The sequence below is a fragment of the Talpa europaea genome (assembly GCF_964194135.1).
Source record: "Talpa europaea genome assembly, chromosome: 14".
Classification (NCBI taxonomy): domain Eukaryota; kingdom Metazoa; phylum Chordata; class Mammalia; order Eulipotyphla; family Talpidae; genus Talpa; species Talpa europaea.
Genome location: NC_140082.1, coordinates 20665565 through 20692455, shown reverse-complemented (window position 1 = coordinate 20692455; position 26891 = coordinate 20665565). Strand labels below are relative to the sequence as shown.

General features: G+C 36.0%; 1 protein-coding gene across 1 annotated transcript in view; it reads left to right on the top strand.

Moving 5' to 3' along the window:
- MYO3A (myosin IIIA) overlaps positions 1-26891 on the top strand; it is a gene marked incomplete at both ends in the record, with an annotated part of 134734 nt that overhangs the window by 55626 nt on the left and 52217 nt on the right. Inside the window, 8 exons of the mRNA XM_084253406.1 lie at positions 1067-1171; positions 1275-1358; positions 3840-4042; positions 7533-7631; positions 7719-7833; positions 14329-14455; positions 17205-17415; positions 21280-21427. Of these exons, the coding sequence (XP_084109532.1) occupies positions 1067-1171; positions 1275-1358; positions 3840-4042; positions 7533-7631; positions 7719-7833; positions 14329-14455; positions 17205-17415; positions 21280-21427 (1092 nt within the window). The remainder of the gene's footprint in view (positions 1-1066; positions 1172-1274; positions 1359-3839; positions 4043-7532; positions 7632-7718; positions 7834-14328; positions 14456-17204; positions 17416-21279; positions 21428-26891) is intronic.

Below are 26891 nucleotides of genomic sequence, written 5' to 3'. Positions count from 1 at the left end.
ACTGTTTTTTTTATGAATATAAGTATAAATTTATCCATTGTTCAACCCCTAATGGTTTAAATATAGAAGGGCATTCTGAAATTAAACTAGGCTATTTTTCATTTTTAATTGGACCATTTTGTTTGAGCAGTTTTGTACTCCAGAAAATTATTTAATACACTGACTGATAGTTCTGTTTAATGTGTAAAAAATTATAGCTGTCACCCTCTACCAATTTAAAATTTACGAGAACAATGGTGAATTTTTTTTGGGGGGGAGATAGATGCTATTGTTAGCATCCACATTTTATTTTTTTATTTTTTTCAAAGATTTATTTATTTATTTATAGAAGCACTGGGTACAGTCAGAAGCGCGGGAGGGTGAGAGAATTCACCAGAGCCAGAGCAGGGAGCAGAGCAGGCAGAAGGACTGAAGTACACTGCTGAGGGGAGTAGCGGGCGGCAGGAGAGGTCTGCGCACCATGTGGGACCCTCCTCCAGTGGCCAGGGAGCAGCTGGGGATCGAACCTGCACTGCAGAGTCTGCAGGCTGCTTCGCAACCCGGGACTCAACCGCTCTGCCACCAGGGAGGCCCAACAATGGTGAATTTATGATTCTTGACCTAAGTTTCAGAAGATTTGGGCTTTAATTGCAAATTCTATTATCAAATAACTATGTGATTTAGGATAAATCAAATGAAAGAGTGTTAAATGATGTAAAAGGGACTCAGTCAACAGAATGATACCTGATTTCCTTTATTTATAAAAGGTCTTGTTATTTCAAGAAATAATAGTATTTTGATATCTTAAGTTCTACTTTTGAAGTGCTATGCACTTCAAAAAGTCATCTTTTAAATACCACTGCCATAGTGATATTATAGCATAATATGTCATATCATATTTCTGGGATATTTCAGGTCAGACCTTTGTTTTACATAACTGTGGATGATTTGTACGTGCACATGTGCCTGGTATATGAGTATAACACGTGTGTGATGTTTTGGTGGTATGTAACTGTATTTATGTTTTGGTTTAAAAGTTAGAACTCTAAACAAAAGCCCTACAAAATGTGTTCTTTTTAACATTTAGCATTCCAAATTATATATTGGAGCAAAGAGAAGTGCCAATCCGCCTCACATCTTTGCAATGGCTGACTTCGGCTATCAGTCTATGGTAACAGATACTTCAGACCAGGTAAGGAGAGTCCTATTCTTAAAAATTCCCCTCTTAGTTTCTTGAGTGTCAGCTGAATTCTGTGAGGATGTAGTCTTCTTATGGTTCCTTTTCTCCTGTACAGTGCATCGTTATTTCTGGAGAAAGTGGGGCTGGAAAAACGGAAAGTGCTCATCTTTTAGTTCAACAGCTGACAGTCCTTGGAAAGGTATAATTTATTTTTCTCTGTCCTAACAGAAATATTTGTTCTCTGTCAGAATTTTATCTGGCTGATTAATATTCACTAAATTCCATGCTAAATAATGTGCAGAAATTATGAAACACACTTGTTATTTTTGGGAGTTTAAAGTATAACAAATAATATAAAGAAAACAGGTTCTGTTTTGAAGATATTCTAACTTTGTTCGCTCTTAGTAGGCAAAGCTATATAAATGTGATTTCCACTCTTTTTAGCCCTAATATGCATTCACTGAATACTTTCTCTACTTTCTCTCCTTTTGTGGGTAGCTGGTTAAAATCATGTTAATATATAAAAATCAGACATAAATGAATCAAGAGACATAGCCGGCATAACCTCTCTATGAAAGGGGAAGGATTCCTCATGTTAAAACTACTGCTTAATTGAGTCTAATTCATTTTCAAAATAAGGGGTCAGAAGAATTCCATGCTTTTGTTAAAATCAAAAAATAAATGTTGTTCAGTGGGTTAATATGAGCTTACCAATCAGACCTGTCATCATTCAAGAAGGATCCTGCTGGCAGAGCCATTTGAGCAGTGAAAGATAGTGCTGCCTGGGGCTGCTGTCTCAAGTCCATCCCCCTTGCCCATTAACTTCCCCTCTCCTTACTTGTAGGAGAAGCCTCATTCTAGAAGATTTTAAGTATAGTGAAATAAGACGCAACTTTGGAGAAAGAGGGCTAGTGAGGCACAGCTTACTATCCTGACATAAAGAGTTGAACACCAGAATTGATTTACTCCTGGGCCTTTCTAAGGGGGTTTGCTATTTTTTCTTGATTGGGGACTGAGAGAGAGTCTCATCAATAATGGACTAACTTGTACCTGACTGTTGTCTTGCAGCTGTCCGAAGACTTGTCTAATCTCTTTATCTTGCTCTAGATCTCAAAGTGGATTTAATATTAATTCAGGATAGTGATATATATTAGAATCCTACCCTTATTGGTTCTTTTCCTGTCTTTTACTTATCTCCTTGATAAAGATTTACCAAATACAAAAATTGAAGGTCCATAAAATTTACCTTTCTGATAGGTACTCTTTCAGACTTCACTTAGTACTGCACTACTTTTTAAAATACAGGTGAATGGGGCCTCCCAGGTGACGCAGTGGTTGAGCGCTGGGCTGCGAAGCTGCCCGCAGCCTCTGCAGCACCAGTTCGATCCCAGGCCACCAGCGAGGGTCCCACATGGCGTGCAGACCTCGTGTAGTTCATCAGTCTGTCTGTTCTGTTTCCCTCTCTGGCTCTGGTGAATTCTCTCACCCTCCCGCGCTTCTGACTGTACCCAGTGCTTGTATAAATAAATAAATAAATAAATAAATAAATAAATAAATAAATAAATAAATAAATAAATAAATCTTTAAAAAATGGAAAAAAAATAAAATACAGGTGAATAGAGATATTTTCTCACCATTTCATGGACACAAACAGCATTGAGGCCTTGCCCTAAGACTGTCTGGCTGCATCTATGCAGGTGTCTCTTTTTTCTTAATAAACAAAAACTAACTAACTAAATAAACCCTATTTGGCCCAATTCTTGTGATTTTTCTTCTCTCAACCCTTATTACCTCTTTGAGGAGCTACATAAAGTCCTTCCATGCACTCAGAACTGCCCTGTGAATGTCTCCTTAGACTTCTAGTGTGACCAATGCTCCAGAAATATCTACTGCTTCTATCTCTTATTTACAAAACTTACAAAATTTCCATGCCCTAACACAGTATTACAACTGACCTTAACAAGGGATTATAGTGAAAATAATCTACCTACCAAAATGTCAATGACTGATATCTCTTTAAATCTCTGGGTGGAGAATGGATAGTTTCTAAAAGGGCTTGGTTGTTAACCCAAAGATACTTTTACTTGGTGGAATTTCAAGGAAAGTAGTAAAGAAAATAAACACAACATAACATTGAGGAGAGGGTATAAGACAGGGCAGGAGAAGATAGAGGGACAGCCAAGAAGGCCCTCTGGCTTTGTCTGGGGTTCTGCTCCATCATCTATGTTTTCCAGCTATTCTCAGTTTTCACAATTATTCTATCTCCTACTTATGAATTTACAGATTATCTTCACTCCCTTAGCTCCAGGGTTAGCTGCTGAGGAAGCTGGGTCTGACTTTGAGAAACATTTGGATGGGGGCTCAGACAGTTTGAGAAACAACAGAACTTGAGGTGTCCTTCAGTGTGGTGTAGACTGCTTGTCAACTGTGTTGGCAAATCAGGCACTGAACAGAATTTTATTTGAATAGAAAAGTGTGGAGTATCTCTTCAGCCTTACAAGAAAACCAAGTAGGAATTATATATGGATGAGGAAAAATAGATCAGGTTGTAACATCTGGCAATATGCCAAGAATATGCTCGTAATGTTTGTTTCCACAATTTGCTTGTCAAAGAAGAGTCATTTATTATATACATAATTACTTATTTTACATTTTTTAAATATTTTGATGTTCTCTCCAGGCTAATAACAGGACCCTGCAAGAGAAGATTTTACAAGTGAACAATCTGGTGGAAGCCTTTGGCAATGCCTGTACTATTATAAATGACAATTCCAGCCGATTTGGAAAATACTTAGAAATGAAATTTACTTCTTCTGGTGCTGTAGTGGGAGCACAGATTTCTGAATACCTTTTAGAGAAATCCAGAGTTATCCACCAAGCCATGTAAGCACATGTCGGTTGTTGCCTTTTTCTGGAAAATACAAAAAATAATGCTTTTTGTTTTAATAGTAAAATAGCTTACTTTTTCAATAAAATTTTATCATTTACAATGTACAAGGTGTATACTATTAGAACATAGAGAACAAAGAGATTCCTCAATGCTGTCTTACTCTCACATGTGTTATAGCCAGTAGCTGAGTTAGTAAGTAATCTAAAAATTATGATACCAAATAGAAACCTAAACCCATCATAGAGGAACTAAGCAAGTTAAATTAGAACAATTTCTGACATAAGAGAGAAGATATTTCTCTACACAAAACTAATAGGAAATTTAATTAGAAAGAACTTTTCTTCAGTGTTGATATATATAATATATGTATATATATTGATATATATGTGTATGCATACAGAAAGAGTAATACAAAAGACATATATCTGTGTTAATCTCCCTGTGGTTACATACAAGAGACCAAATAAAAGATCCAGGAATGGGTTATTTTTGTTTTACCCTTTTTATTGCCTGCTGACTTAAGCCATCAATATGACATTTTGGTATGAGGGTGAATGAGTTTTGACAATTTGTAGCTGAATGATAAAATTTCTCCCCTGGCCAAATGATTCCAAAACAACTTTGTTATGTGTATGAGTAAGCTATAATCTCACGGTTAGAGTTGCCCTCAGTGGTTATGTTATTTTTTTATAAATGTGTGGAAAGTTAAGGTCTTCCATTTTTCATATGTTGGTTGTATACTAAACATATCTACACCATCCTAGAAATATGCCACATGCTAAATTCCTCAGTAAATATAAACTGATAATTGAAGAGAAAACCACCAATTTTGTGTGTCTGCATGTATGAGTCACTTCTCTAATTGCACACTGCATCACTTAAGTGTTCAAGATGTGACACATGGAGCCATCAACATGATCTCATTAGAATAAAGCAAACTAAATTATACGTTGTGCCAGTCTTAGAGACATTTTATTATTTTGTAATGAGAAAAGATGAGAACTCAGTTAAACATTTGGTTTTGTTCTGACCTTGCTCATGTGCTATGTGAGTGTTCATTGAAGTATGACTGCAACAAGCAATGACTGTGTGGGAAGTGCAAATATGGTGATTCTAAAGGATGTGCCAGCCCTCCCTGCAGCACCTGAGCCTGTGGACACTTCCTTTTTGTGAAACACACATCTGTCTTTGCCTCCATGACTGGATTCTCCTGATTCCTCTCATGTCTCTTGAAATTTCCTTCTTAGACTTAGATTCATCCACACATTCCTAAAATTTTTGTTCAGCAAAAATTTGTCCTTGGAATGAAGTGTTTCTCTTTTGCTGAGCAGTTTCTTCTGATCTTATTTCAATAGGTAACTCTGTGTGATCGATGTGGACACCTGTGTTATTGAGATCCACAGATGTACTGTTCACTCTCTCCTTTTTCGTTCATTTCCAACTCCCTTGATACCCTGTTATCATCTAGAATTCAAGTCCACATGCATTGTCCCAAACATGTTACTTTTCCTTTAACCCCCTTTATTAAGGAATGATTATCTATTTATATAAAACCTCCGACCCTCCCTTCACTCTCCATGTCTAAGTACTTTGGTGTTGATTTCTGTAATAACTTTTACACCTCCTCTCTGCATTCCTTTCCCGCTGTTTTATCTTAAGGTTGTTCCCTCCGACCCAGTCATTTGAAAGATTCAGATTTCCTGGACATTTAGAATTCCTTCCTCTCTGCCTTTCCAACCTCAACCCAGAATGCATACTAATCAATGGCATTGATTAGTTACTTTTCTCTTTCAAAATGTCTTTCTTCTTTTTGAAATACTAACAAGGAAGAATAGAATCTGTCCCAAAAGTTTTGATAAGTTGCGTTTTTATTTTCATCTTGTTCAAAATATTTTTTGATTTCCCTTGAGATTTCTTCTTTCGCCCATTTGTTATTTAGAAGTACATAATTCAATTTCCACCTATTTTGGAATTTTCAAGTTTTCTTTTTGTTACTGATTTCTGATTTAATTCCACTGTGGTCCAAAAGCAGAGATTATATACATTCTATTACTTTAAATTTGTCATATCGTTTTTATGGGCCAGAATGTGGTCTCTCTTGGTAAATGTTCCAGGTGAGCTTGAGAGGAACGTAAATTCTGCTGTTGTTGGTGAAGTAGTTTTTAGATGTCAATTATGTCCAGTTGATTGATGGTGTTGTTGCATTCAAGTGTGTCCTTACTGACTTTCTGCTGGCTGGATCTGTCCATTTCTGATAGAAGTGTGTTGAAGTCTTCAACTACACTCTTGGACTCATCTGTTTGTCCTACCAGTTCTATAAGTTTTTGCTTCCAGTAGTTTGATGCTCTGTTATTAGGCCCATACACATTAAGGATTATTGTGTCTTTTGGAGAACTGAATCCTTTATCATTAAAATTAAAGAAACTTTACTGTGAAGGTGTCTCTCCTTTTCTTTCTTTTATCTTTTCTTTCTTTTTTTTTTTGTGCTAAAACCTGGGAACGAAAGCCTCTCTCCTCTCTTAATCTTTGATAACTTCCTTACTTTGAATTCTGCTCTTTCTGAAGTTAATGTAGTTGCTCCTTCTTTTCATTCATTAGTGTATATTTTTCTCCATCCATTTACTTTTAATCTGTATGTGTCATTATTTATAAAGTGCATTTTTTTTGTAGACAACATATAGTTAGATCTTGATTTTTGATCCTTCTGACAATGTTTTGATGTTCAAAATAATTATGTGTATAGTTGGATTCATATTTATCAGATTTGTTATTATTTTCTAATTGTTGCCTTGCTCAGGGGATCCCTGAGATCTCAGAAGTTAAGTTGTGAACATCAGGTACTAGATTCTCACATTGTTGCAACCCACATTCCCTTAATTGTATTATTCCAAAGATTGGAATTGGAATTTGGTGTTTATACATACATACATACATACATATATATATATATGCAGAGTTCTTGATTTTGAGACTCACAAGAAATAGATTCCTCATTAACAAGCTGCCTAAAGACATGGATTTTGGAGTCAAACAGCCCTGGTTTGAATCAGTTTAGCCTTCAGTTCTATGATCTGAAGGGAGATCAGTAACCCTTAAGCCTCAGTTTCCTTACATGTAAAATGAGCAAACTACATGGGTTACTTGAGATAATATAGCACTTATACCATCTGGAATGTTATATACATTTTTTATTTGCTTATTTTTCTGTCTGCTCCCATGGGCAATGCCCAGAACAGTGCCTGGTACTCACTCATAAATTGGTGTTGAATGATTCACATATAGTGCTGAACAGTGTCCTTAATTTAATGACAGTAGTTCTTGAAAATAATGACAGTATTGATAGCCATAGAAAGCCAAAATCTAGTATTTGGGCAAGCCCACATTGATGCAGCTGTTGTTGTTCTAATAATTAGATTGCTGAGTAATTTTAACAATTAATAAATATTACTAACTACCTTACTGAAAATGTCTTATATCTTTCAGTGGAGAAAAGAATTTTCATATTTTTTACTATATCTATGCTGGTTTAGCAGAAAAGAAGAAACTAGCCCATTATAAATTGCCTGAAAATAAGCCTCCCAGGTAACCCAACTGGTTGTACGTTTGTAAATAATGTTTTTTTTTTCACTTAACTTTACATGTTTACCCATCCTTTCATATTTTTTTCAGATACCTACAAAATGACCACCTCAGAACAGTACAGGACATGATGAATAATAGTTTTTATAAATCCCAGTATGAATTAATTGAGCAATGTTTCAAGGTCATAGGTTTTACAATGGAGGTAAGTGTGAAAAATATTTAAACCTCTATATGAAGTGTCTTTTTGTCATCACTAAAGGTAAGAGGATTTATTGAGTGATTAATATATGCCAGACATTGTGCTAAGTGTTTTATGTGAATTATGCTTTTAATTATTGAAATGAACTTAAGAAATAACTATAATTATTTGACTTATAGATGATATATAATTGAGTTTAGTTTTATTCTTAATCTTTTATTTGAACTGGAATCTCTCACTTATATATGATTTTGCATAAATGCCTAAATGTGACTATCTTACAAAGAAAACTGCAGTTTTCCTTCATAACAACCTTATTAACATGTAATTCACATAGCATACATGTCAGCCATTAGTATGTGACTTAGTCATTAGTCATTTCAGTGACTTCTAATATGTTCTCGGAGGGATATATCCATCACTATAACCCTTTTTTTTGGCCATAAAAGAACTGGGATATAGGGCAGAGGTGCTGGGGGATGAGAGGACTCACCAGAGACAGAATGGGAAGCAGAACAGGCAGATTTGCTAAAATAAACTGCTGAGGGGAGCAGCACGCAAGACAAGAGAGGTCTGCTGTGCCATGTGTGGATTAATTCCCTAGCCAGGGATCAAACTTAAGTTGTAGTGGTGACAGCACTGAGACTTAACCCCTAGGCCACCAGGGATGCCCACCATACACTTTTAGAATATTTCATGTCCTGAATGTTTCACCTCAAAATGAAACAGTCTAGTGATTAGCAATTTTTCCTCATTCCCATCCGACTTCTATCTATAGATTTGTTTATTCTAGACATTTCATACAAAGTGATGTGGTCCTTGGTGACTGACTTCTCTCACTATGCATAATATTTTCAAGGTTTATCCATGTTGTGGTGTGTATCAGTACTTTATTTCTTTTTATCATTGACTATTAATTCATTTTATGGATATTTATCTTATTTATCCATTTGACAGTTGATAGATGTTTAGGTTTTTTCCATTTTTTGGCCATTGTGAATAATGCTGCTGTGAACATTTGTGTACAAGGGTTTGTATGATCATATGTTTTTATTTCTTTGGCCTATTACTAGGAATAGATTACTGAGTAATAGGGTAATTCTATGTTTACCCTTTAGAGGAACTGCCACACTGTTTTCCAAAGCAGCCAGGACATCTTACGTGCTAGACAACAGTTTATATAGGTTCCAATTTCTCTACATCCTTCCCAACACTTCCTATTTTTCTTTTTTGTTATAGTGATCTTAGTGGATGAAAGTAGTGACTCATTGTGGTTTTGATTTGCATTTTCCTTGTGGGTTATGATGTTAAACCTTTTAAGGTACTTGTGGTAATTTACACATCTTCTTTGGGGAAATATCTATTCAGATCCTTTCTCTGGTTTTTAATTAGATTTTCCTTTGTTATTGAGTTGTAAAAATTCTTTTTATTCTAGGTACCAGTTCCCTGTCAGATACATCATTTGTAATTTTTTCTACCATTTGTTGTCTTTTTGCTTTCTTGATCGTGTTCTTTGATGCAGAAAAGTTTTTAATTTTTATTAAATTAATTCTAATGTAATATTTACATAGTCTTTTGTTGCTGGGTATTTTGATATCACGTATAAGATAGCATTATATAATTCAAAGTCACTAAGATTTTTTTTTAATTCCTTTCCAAGTGAGAGTATTTTTTTGCATGAAAATCCTTATAATTGTCTTTCTTTTTAAAATATATTTTATTGAACTCGTCCTGCAGTGGCTGTAGATAGCTTCATAGTGCTGTGACTTAATCACCCCCACACCTCTGGCCTGTACCCCATTTCTTGTATGCATAAATAAATAAATCTTTAAATATATATATAGATATATATATAATTGAGTTAATGTTGGTTTCAATCATTGTTTCTATAATGAAAGTGTTGGACCCCCCTTCAGGCATTGTTGCCACAGTGCACCTGCAACCATAGAACCCATTGTCCACCCCCCAGGCCCTGTGGCCCCTCCCTGCTTTGTTCTCATCTCTCTCCTTGCCCCTCCCTGCCCCTTCTGGTTGCCCCTATTCCACAGTCAATTCACCAAAATTTATGCCTAAGTTTTCTTCCAGGACTTCTATAGCTTTAACTCTGACATTCAGGTCTTTGTTCCACATTGACTTAATTTTTATCTAGAATCAGATTGGAGTCTGTGGTCTTTTGCCTGCAAATATTCACTTGTACCACCACCATTTTTTGAAAGGCTATTATTTACCCATTGAATGGCATCTTTCTTGAAAATCAATTGACCACAAATATAAACACTGTTTCTGATCTCTTAATTCTATTCTATTAATCTATATGTCTATCTTTTTTTTTACATTTATTTATTTATTTATACAAGCACTGGGTACAGTCAGAAGCGCGGGAGGGCGAGAGAATTCACCAGAGCCAGAGCGGGGAGCAGAGCAGGCAGAAGGACCGAAGTACACTGCTGAGGGGAGCAGCGGGCAGCAGGAGAGGTCTGTGCGCCATGTGGGACCCTCCTCCAGTGGCCGGGGAGCAGCCGGGGATCGAACCGGCGCTGCAGAGGCTGCAGGGCAGCTTCGCAACCCAGCGCTCAACCGCTGCGCCACCGGGGAGGCCCTATATGTCTATCTTTATGCCAGTATCACACTCTCTTGATTACTGTCACTTTGTAATAACTTTGAACTCTCCAACTTTGTTCTATTCCAAGATTATGTTAGTCCCTTCAATTTCTATGTGAATTTCAGGATCAGCTTGTCAATTTCTAGAGCAGTCTTTTTAAAAAAATTTTTGTTCCTCTCTCCCTTCACCATCTCACCCCATTCCATTCACACCAGCTCACTATCCCTTTTACCAGCTTGTGGATGTTAACAGCCCGGTATCCACAGTCCAGTATTCCATACTTATGTCCCTGCTCATAAAAATCCTGCTTGTAGACACAATACTACACACACACACACACACATACACACAGAGATATGTACACTCCTCTGAGTGTTTCAGTTCAGTATTAATCCTAGGTTAGCTTTATCAGGAGTAAAAATAGAAAATTTTCTGCTCTTGCTGACTAACATGGCATTAACCCTAACTCTGCCTCCACCCCAGTTCCTTCCTGGATGTGACATGTTCCGAGTGCATCTTCCTCACTTTCCTCTGCAGAATTTCAAATTCAAATGACTAAGGACTCCTCCCTTTAATCAGATCCCCTCCTTAGCCTCTCCCTAACCTTTCCCTCATACCTCCCACAGTTTGTTTCTATGGAGACAAGGTGATGTAAGTTCTGGAGTTATTCCACCTCTTGAAGCAGAAGTCAGTTTATATGGGGTACAGTAAATGATAAAAAAAAAAAAGTAGCAGTGACCTTTTTCTCCAATCATTGGTCATTAGATGACAGTTGTTATTAGTAACTGCTCCTTTGCACTGCAGTCTGGCTCTGTTGGTTATCTGGTTAGGGGAAAACAGGAGAGATTGGTTGGATCTCAGGGCACCCTCCAAAATGGAAGGACGGTGGACACAGGCAAGTAGCTCCTGCATCTGACCAGGGGCTGAGCCTCTGTAGTTCTTTTCCCTGTTTTTGTCATCAGAAAAGCTGATCTTACTAATTCCCACCCCCAGAGGTTGCTTTCTTAGAAACAGGGAATCATTTTTAATTGGTTTGTTTACTTCTAAGTCCCGCTGATTACAGGCAGTGTTTCACTTATGTTTGCTAGCTATTCTCTCTTGCATGGAAGAGCAATGTTTAGTAACATTAAAATGAAGCCAGTCCTACTGTTACCATCTACTGGCAAGTAGAATTCATTTATTTAAAGTGGTATATTCCAAACGTAAACTTACTCAGTGTTTATTGGACATCCAAACATACAGCTTAGGATAAAGGAAAACAACATCCGTTTCTGAAAGCACCACTACTGCTAGATATTGTGTGGAGACTTTTCACAGGTTTAAGGTGACTATCCCAGGGAGAAGCTAATTCCCATCTAAAAACAGAGACTCAGAAAGTTATCACACTGTCCAGTTTGGAGACAACAGAATTAAACCAACTGGATGTTTAGTTCTTTTCTAGCCCAGTCCTGATTTAATATGATTTCACTGATTTAGTTGGCCATGTCCTTTGTCAGTAGCAGTTTCTATTCCATTTTGGAAAGAAGCAACTTTGGTATCAAGTTAAGTAGCATGGTTGTCACATCCTCTAAGCACAGCATGCACCTTCCCATTCTACTGCAGCACAGTTTCTAGAAGTGTTCAATAAAGAATCTTCCTGTCTCTCCTTTCTATCACTGCTGGGTCTTGACAGCATCCACAGTGTGTGTGTTGCTTTAAATATTCTGAGGGTTTCTGGTTCACTTGCACATTTGTGATTCAGCACAATCCAATGGAATGACAGGCAAATCAAAGTCAGATATCCTCTAAAAATAACATGAATTAGAAAACTCTAAAACTTTTAAAAACATATGATTTCCTAAGCCATTTTCCTGCCAAAGTTTTAAAATAAATGATTAATAGTTTTAGTTTCAACTCATTCAGAGGCAATTTTTATCATGTCATGATAGGAATTTTATGTGTTTTTCTTTGCATAAAGTCATATATCTTATGTCTCAGTGGTGTTTTGTTTCAGCCTTAATTTTACTCACCTTTTTATGCTGGTCTGCAGTCACAAGCTACTTCATTTTATTTAGCATTTGCAGTTGTGACTTCAGTTATTATCCAATAAAATTTTTGAAAGAAATTGTTACATACTTTGAAACATCACACAAGTTGTCAAATTTCTGCAAAATAGTTCATTTTTTAGAATTGTTTTTGGTCAAGATTGGATGGATAGATAAGTCCCATTTAGCCATTTGATGATAACCTCAATTTTTCATTCAAAAAAGCACAAAATAAGTTATAATTCCATACCTTTGGATCATACAGTGTTGTAAATCAATGCCACTCAATAACTATAATTAAAAAGAAGTGTACTGCCTCCCCCAGTAGAGATGGTCCATTCTTAGGTCATGCTGTACAGTAACTGTTCTGCCTTGCTACACCCTCTAAACAACTTCACCAAGAGTGAGCCCTGATGTAAGCTGTGATAATGTTTGGGTGATAATGTTTCAGTGTAGGCTCATCAGTTGTAACATGAGCACCTCACTCCTGTCAGATGTTGATATTTGCGATGGCTTTGTGTTTCCAGGACTAGGGTTATATGGGAGCTCTGTATTTGCCACTAAATTTTGCTGTGAACCTAAAACTGCTTAAAAATAAAGTTTGTTAATTTAAAAGCCTATAAAATGTAAAAAGACACATAGGAATCACCCATATACAAATCCAGAAAATGATCCTCACCTCCCAAGCTAAGAAAGCTTTCCTAGTCACTCTCTGTTGTACCTCTTCATTTTATTTTTTTCATGGTCTTTTTCTTACATGCTTATCTATTTGTTTATTTACTGAATGTCTGTCTTCCCACTGCCTAAACAAACATCCAAGGGAACAAGGATCTCAAGTCTTGCCTGCTGTAGAATCCCCTATGACTAGACCAGTGCCTGGCTGAATTGGATAAATCAGTGTGTAGACACACATACACACATTCAGTCCACAAATATATTTATTTTAATGTGTCTGTTCCTTTAATATACATTAATGTATGTTATGTTATATGTGAATGAATATTCCTGAAGTTTTTTTTCATATCCAACATCTATCTTGATTTAGAATATTGAAATAGATGGGATAATTGTTTTTATTAAGTACAGGAGCTGGGCTAGAATAAATGTAACAACATAAGAAAACAATGAAGGATTTTATCTCTTTCCTGTACCTCACTGCACTGTGGACATAGTTGGAATGATACCTAGAATTACCAGACTTCTTGACAAAATACCTCCAAGAAATGACTCATTTGTCAAGGAGTCTATGGAAATTCTGTGTGTGTGTGTTTCTGAATATATCTTCACTGTGCCTTATTTAGACTTTATGGTAAAAATGTAGTAAGACTATAAACCCTAAGCTGTAGTTTAAAGTTCTCAGGCCTATATTTAAATTGGGTGCATCTTTTGATTTTGGTGCTGGGTTCTTTTGATTTTTTTCTTCCTTAATTTTCCTTTATCCACACATGTAAACTCATTTTACAATGCTCTCAAGGAAAATGACCAGATAGAAATGACCACATTATGTTCTGAAGTTAAGTTTCTCATGGATAGATTTGTCTGTGGTCTAATGAATTAGATAGTTTTCATTCCTCTGAGAATGCCTTAATGCTTTTTTTTAATTCATATTTGTATCAATAAAATATCTTTAAGCACTTGCTGAGTAACAGCCATCATGCTTACCTCTAAAATTACAATAGTTAGTTAGCTAATGAGGCCAAGTCTGCTTGGATCCTTGCCTACTTATGTCTCTTAATCTGGCACCATAGTCTGTGAGATGACCGTGGTGTGCTGGAGGTGAAAGATTCTTACCAGTCTGCACCCAGCCAGAGTCACTGCCTTGCTATATACTCCAGGGGAGAGTGATGCTAACATTTCTGTGGTGTGTTTCAGCAACTTGGTAGTATATACAGTGTCCTGGCTGCAATCCTGAATGTGGGAAACATTGAATTTTCTTCTGTAGCAACTGAATACCAGATTGACAAGAGCCACATTTCTAATCACACAGCTCTGGAAAACTGTGAGTGTTATTACCTTCTTTTCAAGTTTAATGTTTAAAAAGATCTTCATGCTTACAAATTAACTAATTACTGTAGAAAACATTTCTAAAGAGTAGACTTTCATGACTAGGAACTATTTACATTTCATTGGAAAAACACAGAAAATATAATTAAAATTTAGTAAACTGACCTGAAAAAAGTTCAGGTTATTGTCTTGTACATTTAGTATTTATATCACTTAATAAGTAATGAAGAGCTGTGTGTTTAATTTCATTGTGGGAGGATTTTGTTATATACATTGATCCTGGGTTAATTAGTTTTGCAGTCATTTTCTACATGACAAAATGTATATCATGGTATTTGCTTCAAATAAACTCTTATTAGCCAAGTTTGATGAATATTCCCATAATTTAAGGTTTCCCACTGATATCTTCCAATGACATAGTTTGTTTTTAAAATGTACTTAAGACTTTTAATATCAGCATGTGTGCCTATGCACACATATATATCTTATTGGTTCTTTCATAACCAAAGATACCATTCCAAGCCCACCACCAAAGCACCATAATCCTCTACCATAATCTACCCTTTGCTTCCCAACCATTTGCCCCCCACTCGCCCCTCTTATTCTCCCAATCTGGTAGTATCAGTTCTGCAGTCAGACTTAAAGGGTTTGTTTGGGTTTAGTTTTATCTGTTCCTTTGTTTTCTTTATATTCCACAAGTGATTGAAATGGTACAGTATTTGTCTTTCTTCTTATTTATTTCAATAAGAACAACCCTATCCAGTTTCATCCATATCACAAATGGAAAAATTTCATCTTTTTTTAATAGCTGAGATGTATTCCATTGTATGTATATACTATATTTTCTTAAGTCACACCTCCGCCCTTGGGCACTTAGGTTGTTTCCATAACTTAGCTATTGTAAATATTGCAGCAGTGAACATAGGAGTGCTTATATTCCTTTGAGTTAGTGTTTTTCATTATTCAGATAGATACCTAAGAGTAGAACTGCAGGATCATATGGAATTACTAGTAGAATTGCTAGATTATAGGTTAATATTTTGAGAAACCTCTGTACAGTTTTCCATGGGGCTGGACCAGTCTATAGTCCCACCAGCAATGCACAAGGGTTCTTTTTTCTCCACATATTCACCAACACTTGTTCTTTCTGGTCTTTTTGATTTGGATCATTCTCACAAATGTGAGATGGCATCTCATTGTGGTTTTGATTAGCATTCCCCTGATGGTAGATGATGACAAACACTTTTTCATGTACCTGTTGGGCATCTCTATGTGTTCTTTTGATAAATGTCTATTTCACTATTCCACCCAATTTTTGATTAGGCTTTTGTCTTCTTTTTGTTGACTTGTATGGAATTCTTTGTAGATCTTGGATATCAGCCCCATGTCAGATATATGATGTACAAATATTTACTCTCATTCATTATAATGTCTTTTTGTTTTAATGATAGTTACTTTCACTGTGCAGAAGTTTTTAGCTTTTACTCCCATTTGTTTATATTTTCCTTTGTTTCTCTTGTCATTGGAGATGAATCCACAATGTCATGTTTTGCCTATGTTTTCTTCTATGTATTTTATGGCTTTAAGTTTTATTTCCAAATCTTTAATGCTTTTGGTCTTAATTTTTGTGTATGCATGAGATGATGGTCTAGTTTCATTCTTTTTCAGGAGCCTGTCCAGTTTTCCCAACAGCATTTGTTGAAGAGACTTTCCTTTCCCCATTGTTTACTCTTGACTCCTTTGTCAGAGTAACTGTCCACATTAAGTGTGGGTTTATTTCTTGGCTCTCAATTCTATTCCATTGGTCTGTATATGTTTTTTTTTCCCCCAGATCCATACTGTTTTGATTAGCTTCACAGTGTGATTTCAAATTTGTGTGTGTGATACCACTCTTCTTCCTTTCTGTCAGGATAGTTTTGGCTATTTGGGTCTTTTGTGGTTCCATGTGAATTTCGGTAATGTTTGTTCTATTTCTTTAAAGTATGCCATTGAAACTTTGATAGGGATTGCATTGAATTTGTATTTTGCCTTGTGTAAGGTGGACATTTTAACAATGTTAATTTTTTTGATCCATGAGCAGGGTATATATTTCCATTTCTTTTTTGATTTCTTTCTCTAGCTCATTTACATAATTTCTTTATCTCATTTACATATAGGAACACAACTGATTTTTTGGATTGATTTTGTAACCTACTACTTTGCCATACAGATTTATTATTTCAATTAGTTTTTTAGTGGAGTTTTTAGGGTTTTCTATGTATATTATCGTATCTAATTGCCGAAGGTTCCTAAAATACATCTGTTTGGGTATAGCCCTGCAGTCTCAGTAACCATCCAATTTCTACATTTTGAAAATGTGTATATGAGCAAGGTATACAAATTTTTTCAAATCTGTTAATTGCCTTTTTAAATTATTTATCATAAATTCAGTAAAATTGTGTTTGGCATCACATAGCCATTCGCCTGTGCAGATGCTTCATTAGGTCAGCCATTTTGGTTTGGGATGTACTGCAGTACACAGCAGCAAACATTTCACCAGTCAAGGTAAGTAGACAAAAATTATCAAGAAGTTAACATAGTACTACTCTTGAATGAAAGCTTATTTTTACATTATAAATATTTCACATAATTATTTCATGTTATTTGAAGAAGGTTAATTAAGACTTTTTTTGTTTTCAGGTAAGTAACTCTTTGCCATCATTTCTTCTAACGCTACTTCTGCTTATTTCTGTTTCTTTTTTTAGCTGCTTCTTTGCTTTACATTCAGGCAGATGAGCTACAGGAAGCTCTCACCTCCCACTGTGTGGTCACTAGAGGAGAAACAATTATAAGACCCAACACTGTAGAAAAAGCTACTGATGTTAGAGATGCTATGGCTAAAACTTTATATGGGCGTCTCTTTAGTTGGATAGTCAGTCGTATTAACAGCTTGTTGCAGTGTGACACCTCACCAAGGTAAAAGATTTATAGCAACCTTTTTTCCCAGATGTCCATTGATATAAATCTCTTTTCTGATTTATTGATTTGTGTATGAGTCCCTTTGATGATGTTTCTGATTGGTATCTTTTAATTATCAGTTATATTTTGGAGGATCTGCTTTACTGCCTAATAGTACCACTTCACTATGCCAGCTAGCTTAAAAAGTTTTAAATTGCTGGAACATAAAAAACTATAGCAACATGAATAAACAAAGTGAATTTTTAATGTGACCTCTTTTAGATATGATTGACATATCAGGTTTAGGTATACAACATAATGATTCCAGGTTTGTATATAATGCAAAATGCTCAGCATGGTAAATCTAGTTAACATATATCACCATACACAGTTACAAAAATTTTTCTTTTGATGAGAATTTTTAAGATCTACTCCCTCGGCAGCTTTCAAATATGCAACACATTTAATCAACTATAGTAAAGAAGCTATACATTACATCCAATGACTTATTTTTTAAGTGGTAGTTTGACTCTTAGTGTATATTTTGACCTTCTTAACACGTTTCACCCATTTGCTACCCCATCTCTGACAACTACCAATCTATTATTTGTATCTATGAACTTAGTCTTGTGTTCGTTTTTTAAATTCCTCATGTAAGTGAGATCATGTGGTAGTTGTCTATCTTTTTGATGTGACCTCTTAACTATTATGTATTTTAATTAGAAGATAAACTATGAAATATATACCATTTTATATTTGCATAAAATATCAATTCAGCAGTTCTGTTTTTGTTTTGAGAGTTAAAATTAAATCTTGAAAGCAAAAAAAAAACCTTCTCTTCATACTTCAACTCATTAGGGTAGGTAATACCCTTATGGTAATACCCCATAAGGGTAGGTATTATGACCTCCAATGAAATTTGATTCAGAAATATTTCAAATAAATAGAAATTGGTAGAGCCAAAATATGAATGATAATACCATTGAGCCCTAAGTGTATATCCTGCCTACTATCTCCATCTTAGAAATAAAAACAACTGTGGCCCTCACTGACTAAATGCTCTCTATATGCCAAGTTTATGCATAGATATACGTCCTTACATTTACATCTAAAAGTTTGCTCTGATGTATGTTACACAATCTCTAGAAATTGTGCCCAAATAAATTGGATACCTATTTTAAGATCTCTTCATTCACGCTTGCTTACTAAACAGGAGACCATTTTATACACATTTCAGGCATTCAATTTATTGTACTATTTCCACTAAAATACACATTATGCCATATTATCCACTCAAAATTATCCTGAAGTGTGTTTCTTTACCTCCCTGTTAATTTTGCCTCATCTGACTGAATCTGCAAACCACAATCCAGGTAGCCCATTATGATTTCACGATCATCATGGAACGTATGTTCATGTGTGTCTATCTATATGATGCCAAGCATTCACGTGGTAGTGGAAATATTCAAGAATTTTTCAATATATGGATATTCCATAGAATATAAGCAAGATATTCAAGATCTGACCTCATTTTGTTAGTTATCATCTGCATGTTTGACACTAATGACATCCAAAGGGCGTGACTTCTAAACAGGTGATCTACCAAGTCCCACTATAACCCATCTGCCCCATGGTCACTTTCCTTTTCATACACTAATGAAAACTAAATCTTAGAATTTTATGTTTTTATGAAATGTTTAAAAGAACATTTTATGGAATGTTTATTTGATTTTCATGAAAAAATAAACAAGTATGTTTAAAAATTTAAAAAAAGAAAAGATACAGCTCAGCAGTTCTTTTTATGTAATGACTAGTATCAACTCATTATTCATAAATGTTTAAAAATAATAAGAAAAAAATTTCAATGATAAAAAAATAATAAAAATTAAAGCGATCACTCTAGTACTTCTGTTTAATCTGTCTAGATTTGCAATAAGATTTCAAAAAGCCTATCTTGGGCCTCCCCTGGTGGTGCAGCAGTTGAGCGCTGGCCTGCGAGGCTGCCCACAGCCTCTGCAGCGCTGGTTCGATCCCCGGCCACCAGTGAGGGTCCCACATGGCGCGCAGACCTCTCCTGCTGCCCACTGCTCCCCTCAGCAGTGTACTTCGTTAGTCTGCCTGTTCTGTTACCCGCTCTGGCTCTGCTGAATTCTCTCACCCTCCCGTGCTTCTGACTGTACCCAGTGCTTATATAAATAAATAAATAAATCTTTTAAAAAAATGTACTTTCCATTTAAAAAAAAAAAAAAAGCCTATCTTCTGTGCCTGGCTTTTCCACCAGCTTGACATGTGATTCTGGGAAAGGTTATGCATTTCTGTGTGTCTCTACATCCTCATATAAATATAAATAAAGGTCTCATATAACTAAGGGCATGAAATAAAAAGTCAGTGGCCTTAGTTATTGGCAGCTAACTTGGAGCAATTTCAGAACCTCTTGACAACTGTGTCCTTCACTCCAAAATTAAAAATTAATATATTAGTACATACCCACCCAAATATTGCACATAGCTGTGATTACAGACCCCTTGAAGGCCACTGATCCCAGTTTAAGAATCCCTGAATTTGATCATCTAGAAGTTTCTCCTGGCTCTAACACTTCACTATACCAGTTAAATATTTATCTCAATGGGATTCTATGTGATGAGATAGTAGAATAATCATTTTGACTAAACCGGCATAAATTTTAAGTTGACAATATGCCTGATATAACTACAGTTAGACTTACTATTAAAAAATAGAACTATTCAAACATACTCGGGTAGTTTTCCTTTTGTCAATCCTATCACATATTCAGTGTCTGTAAATCTACAGTCTGAATTCAATTCATCCAAATATAGACAGTATCCTCTAGCTCACAGCATGCAGTAGCTAGCTGTCATTTCCAAATCACTTCCTTACACAACCCTAAGAGTAACCTAGATTACATAATTAGTGAGCACAAAGGGAAATATTTGTACTTTCCTTTTTAAACTCACATGAAAATAACCTTACAGTATATATATCCCTTGGGGGAGAGGCAAACTTTTAAACCAAGTATTGAACTTCCAGTGAAGTGGTAACTGCTGTGGAAAAACAGGAACGAAATTTATATTTAACTATAAAATACTAGTATGTAATTGTATTTTTAAAGATTTATTTCATAAATAAATAGATTTATCTCCAGGTTACCTTTTGTTCTATATTAAAAGATTCTGAGTGAGGGCCTCCCTTGTAGTGCAGGGGGTTAAGACATAACCTATGTAGCTATCTGCAGCCTCTGCAGCATGAGTTTGATCCCCAGCCAGGGAGATATCCACATGGCGCAGCAGACCTCTCCTGTCTTGCCCACTGCTCCCCTCAGCAGTGTATTTCAGTCAGTCTGCCTGTTCAGTTCCTCACTCTGTCTCTGGTGAATCCTCTCACCCCCCCACACCTCTGGCCAAAAATAAATAATTCTTTGAAATAATTAAAATATTTTGGCAAGAACTTTTTTAATTGTTGTTCTGAAATAAACCACGAAATATACACTCTCTAAGAATTTTTGCTTTTCTAATGTTATGTTTATTGAACATATTTTTGCTGTGTTCTGCATGCTAGCTGAGTTTTTCCTGTGATTCAAGACTCATTCCAGTCTGTGAGCTTGTGCTCACAAAGCCATGGGGGAAAAAGTTTCTTTTAAGTAGATAAGATAACATTGGGGTCATTTCTATATTATATAGGAAAATGTTATACCATTGACATATTAAAAATGATGCTACCTACCTTTATGTTCTATGAAGGGAAACTTTTTCATTTAAGAAAATTTCCTTCTAAGTGTCTGTCCTGGTAGTAGTTCCTTAGCTAAGTCACAAAACTGTTCTCTCTTCAGTTGGAACTGAAAATAATGCCTCTTTAATTTTCCAGTGGGGATGGTGATGAACTGAGCATTGGCATTCTGGATATATTTGGATTTGAAAATTTCAAAAAAAATTCCTTTGAACAGCTGTGCATTAACATTGCAAATGAACAAATTCAGTATTATTTCAATCAACATGTATTTGCTTGGGAACAGGTAAGTGAAGATATTATAAAGATTCCTGCATGTGTATGTTATGTGCAAAATTATATTAAGGAAGTAGGACATAAATCATAAAATTAAAGCCTTAAGCAGTTAATAAAGACAAGAAAAGATTTTCTCTTCTCCATGCCTGTAGTAAACAAAAACAGATATAAAAATCTCGCATGAATTTATTGTCTAAACATGTGCTGTTGAATGTCCTCCAATAAAAATCAATGTGTCCTACTCCAAAATCTAGCAATTCTGAGCCCTTGCAAACAAAGAAGTTTCCTTTGGAAATCTAAGTAAGCAGATGTGCTCAACTGTAATCTGTAGACTGCATAGCTGAAATTCTGTTTGAAATTTAAATATCCATCTAAAATGCATTAAACTTCAGAATTCCAGTAGCTAGGCAACAGAACACAAGGATAATAGGTTTGATGCAAATGCCATGAAATGGTAATTTTGCTGGGGTACAATGTGTGATTTATGATTCAGCTTCAAAAATACTCTTCCTTAGAAAAAAAATCAGGGACTTACTTGAATTGCATTTGACAAAACTGTAGTGTTAAAATTATTATTGTATCAAAATTAAAAGAAATAATCATTTTATATCATTCAGTGTGTTATTTATCACCTTTAAATAATTTTTCCATTGCTTTGTATTTATGATTAGAACTGAAGTTTTTATTTAAATTTAAGACATATTAGAGATATTGCATTTGATTTTAAATATTTGGGCTTATTGAGAATTTTCTTTGAAATTACATTTTGAAAACATGATAACAAAAGAAAATATTTAAATCTTTTTTTAGATTTATTTCATTTATTTATGCATACAAGAGCTGGGGTGTAGGCCAGAGGTGTGTGGGGTGAGAGGATTCGCCAGAGGCAGAGTGAGAAGCAGAACAAGAGGATCTACTGAAATACACTGCTGAGGGGAGCAGCAGGCGAGGCAGGAGAGGTCTGCTGTGCCAGGTGGATTAGCTCCCTGGCTGGAGATCAAACTCATGCCACAGAGGCTGGTGATAGCTTGATAGCATTGAGACTTTAACCCCTGCTCCTCCAGGGAGGCCCAAAAATGTTTAGATCTTAACATTTCTTAGGACAAAAAGTGCCATCAGTTGAAGATTTTATGTGTTTGCCCAACTTTTATCTACCCCAGGACCTTATTCCAGCAAATCCTCATTCTTTTTCCCCCTTCTTGTCTTCTCCACTCCTCTACACTAATGCCACCCCTCTGTCTAAATATATGATGAAATGTCTTAAAAATCTTTAAAAATTAAAACCCTTCTCTACCCTGCTTATCTCTGTCGTCATGGCCTCCCTCTTCCCTTCCCAGCCAAGCTCCTTGAAGGCATATTCAGTATTCACAGTATGGTGTTGGTTTCTTCCCCACATGGATACACTGAGTCCATCCCATCTGCCTGTGACAGCCCCCTCTCCCATGAAATGGCTTTTTTAATCCCATCAGTCACTAGTCTCAGAAACATTTTTAGTCTCAACATTATTAACCTTTCTGTAATTTTTAACCCCATTGACAGATTGCGATTTCTAGAAAAGCCCTTCTGTCCATATGGCATCTGAAAAACCGTCTTTATGTTTCTCTTTCTCTTTCAGAGGTTCCTCCTTTACTCTTCCTGCACCATCCCTTATATCAATGGTTTTCAACCCTGCCTGCATATGGAATCACCTGGGTATCTCTAAAATTCCGCTGCCCACTCCCAGCCCCAGACCACTTAAATCAGATCTTGAAATGAAATCCAGGTGTCAGTATTTTTTAAAGGCTCTCTTTTATTCCAATATTGCCTAAAATGCTAGCTTTTTGGAGTTCTATTCTTTAGAACCTCCTTCTCATACTGACAAGGAGGGATCATCTATTTCCACTATGTTTTCCAGCCCCTACATGCTAGTGACACTCAGGTCCCCATCTCCAACCCACACCTCTCTGAATTCTTGGCCTCGATTTAGTTCACTTTCCAGAACTTTATCTAGAATTGAGTTAATCATTTTTCCTTCTCATTTGTAATCCTTTTAGTAAATGACATCTTTACCCACATATTCAAACCAGAAGTGTAATATTTGATTTCTTAATACTGAGATTAAGAGAAAAATTCAGTGATACTTATTCATATTCCTCCCTCATCTGTACTATGGTAAAAAATATTTGAAAGCACCATATCTTAATTTTTTTGCATCTTTTCAGAGTCTGGCATGCAGCAAGTGCTCAATAAGTATTAAACTAGTGCCATTTTGCTTTAATACCTTATAATGTTTACAGAATCATCCATAATCCTGATGTTCATAATTCTTTTGTCTTTGGGCTTGCTACAAATCAAACCGTTCTATAAGACCCTTTTCAAAATATTCTTGAGATGCTCTCATGACAAAACAATTAAAAACTTTCCCCAATAAATTAAATTTTAGCTAAGATACAGGATTATACAAAGTATTTTGAAGAATTAAAGCCATTCTTAATCCTTTCAAGTACCTTCCTTGAGTAACTGCCCTAAGAGCCACTTCACTAATTTCTATAAATGTGGTTTAAATTTCTATTAAACCACATCATTAATTAAAGTCAAGGTCACATTTGGGGAGTTCTGAATCTAATCACAAGTTTGACCTGAGCTCTCTTTCCATTAATAAAGCCATTATTGCTTATCAGTAACACAAATGTCTCAATTTCATGGCATACAAATGATCTGGCCAATCTGAACAAGACACCAACCTTGGGTGGCACCTTTACAGGTGAAACAATCTCTGATTCTCTTTAAGTCAACAAACATTTTCTTTATTGACAGTTCTGCAACACTGAAACATAAATTAATCTTTTCTGAAAGCATTTCTTATTTAACCCAAGTTTAATTTACAGTAGTGTTTCTTTTTTAATTTACAGTAGTGTTTCTTTTTTTTTTTAAGATTTATTGATTTATTTATACAAGAACCGGTGTACAGGCCAGATGCACGGGAGGGTGAGAGGATTCACCAGAGACAGAGCAGGGAACAAAATGGGCAGACTAATGAAATTCACTGCTGAGGGGAGCAGCAGGCATGACAGGAAAGGTCTGCCGCACCATGTGGGACCCTCCCCGGCCGGCTGGGATGGAACCGGTGCTGCCAAGGCTGCAGACAGCACAGCACTGTGCTCAACTGCCTGCGCCACCAGGGGAGGACCTACAGCAGTGTTTCTTTATCCCCAGAAATATTCCAAGATCCCCCTTGGGTGTCTGAAGCCACAGATAGCACCAAACCCTATCTATACTGTCTTACCCTACACAGAGACAGCTATGATAACATTTAACTACCAAATTAGCATAGTAAGAGATTGACAGTAGTAACTAACAATAACATGGACAATTGTAACAGCATAGTGTAATAAAAGTTCTATGAATGTGGTTTCTCTCACACTTGGAATATCTTACTCTATGGAATATTTTCTTTTTTTAATATTTTTTATTTTTTACATCATTGTTCATTTTTAAACAATATTTACTTCCCCCCACCCCCTCAGGTGTAGTCCCCATAGAGTTTCCTTCCCCAAGGCACCCATGCACCATCACCTCAGTCCCCTGTGCCCCTCCCTCCCTCCCTCTGATTCCTCTCCCTCCTCCTCCCCTGCAGTATGTCTCTGATTTATAATTGTGTGGTTTTGCTTTGTTGTGTTTTGTACTGTTACTATTTTTTAACACTGATGTCTTACTTGGTTCCCCTATATTCTTGCTATAAGTAAAACCATGCAATATTTTTCTTTTTCCTTCTGGCTTATTTCACTGCGAGCATAATTCCTTCTAGCTCCATCCATGTTGCTGTGAATGGAATGATTTTGTCTTTTTTGATTGCTGAATAATATTCTATTGTGTATATATGCCACATCTTCTTGATCCAGTCATCTATTTTTGGGCATTTGGGTTGTTTCCAGGTTTTACCTATTGTAAACAGTGCTGAAATAACATAGGAGTACAGGTGTTCTTTTGAATCAATGTTTTTGTGTCCTTTGGGTAGATCCCTAGGAGTGGAATTGCCAGTCATATGGTAACTCCATTTTTAGTAGACTGAGGAACCTCCAGACAGCTTTCCATAGTGATTGGACCAGTTTGCACTCCCACCAGCAATGTAAGAGAGTTCCTTTTTCACCACATCTTCGCCAACATTTGTTGTTGCTTATTTTGTTGATATGTGCCATTCTTATTGGTATAAGGTGGTATCTCAATGTGGTTTTGATTTGCATTTCCCTGATGATAAGGGATGTTGAACATTTTTTCATATGCCTGTTGGCCATTTGCATTTCCTCTTTGGAGAAATGTCTTTTAAGTTCTTCTGCCCATTTCTTGACTGGATTGTTTATTTTTGTTGAGTTGTGTGAGTTCTTTGTATATCTTTGTAATTAATCCCTTATCAATTGTATGTAGTGCAAAGATTTTTTCCCCAATCAGTGGGGTGTCTCTGGAATATTTTCATAAATCAATTGATTGGGGGTAACTGAAATCACAGAGAGTGAAACCATGGGTAAGGGGGGACTATGGTGCATGCAACATACAGTGGGACATTCTAGCAAAGTTGGTTATGTAGTCATTTTGAATACCATTTTCACTTTACTTTCCATTAAAACAATAATCAATAGTAAAAACATTTTTAGTGAAAGAGTTTATGACTGTGACCTAGTCCATAGCTTGCTGCATGAATAGTTTTATGTTTCTTGGAATGACTGACTGCAACTAACCATTTGTGTTACCTTTTGAGATATGTTCCTAAAGCTGGGAACCCCGTTTTCAACTTGCTGGCAGCTATGCAGCTTTCTCCTCATAACCTACTTTTCATGGGCATATGTTAGATGCCTCAGAATCCCAATGCCCAACCAAGAGCATCCAGAACTTGTCTCTCTTTTGTACCTTGTAATATAGATGTTTAAAATATCTAAGAGAGCAATATTCCATTGTGTATATATACCACATCTTCTTGATCCAATTTAACCTATGACCCAGCAACTTCACTGATAGGTTTATATCTAAATAAACTGAAAACAGCTACTCAAGTAAATCCTTGCACATGTTCATAGCAAGACTATTCACAACAGACAAAAGATATAGGCAATCCAAATGTTCATCAACAGATGAATAGGTGAACAAATTAGTAGTACAAATGGGATATTATTCAGCCATCCAAAGGAAGTGGATACTGATCTGACTTTTGAAAATATTATGCTAAATGAGATGTCAGAATCAAATGTCACATGTTGTATGATTCCCTTTAAATGAAATATCTGGAATAGAAAAATAACAAATCGGTGATTGTCAAGGGTTGGGAAGGAGGAGGGAATGAGGAGTAACTGCTTAATGGGTGCAGGGTTTTATTATTTTTTTTTAAGATTTATTTATTTATTTATACAAGCACTGGGTACAGTCAGAAGCACGGGAGGGTGAGAGAATTCACCAGAGCCAGAGCAGGGAACAGAACAGGCAGACGAAATACACTGCTGAGG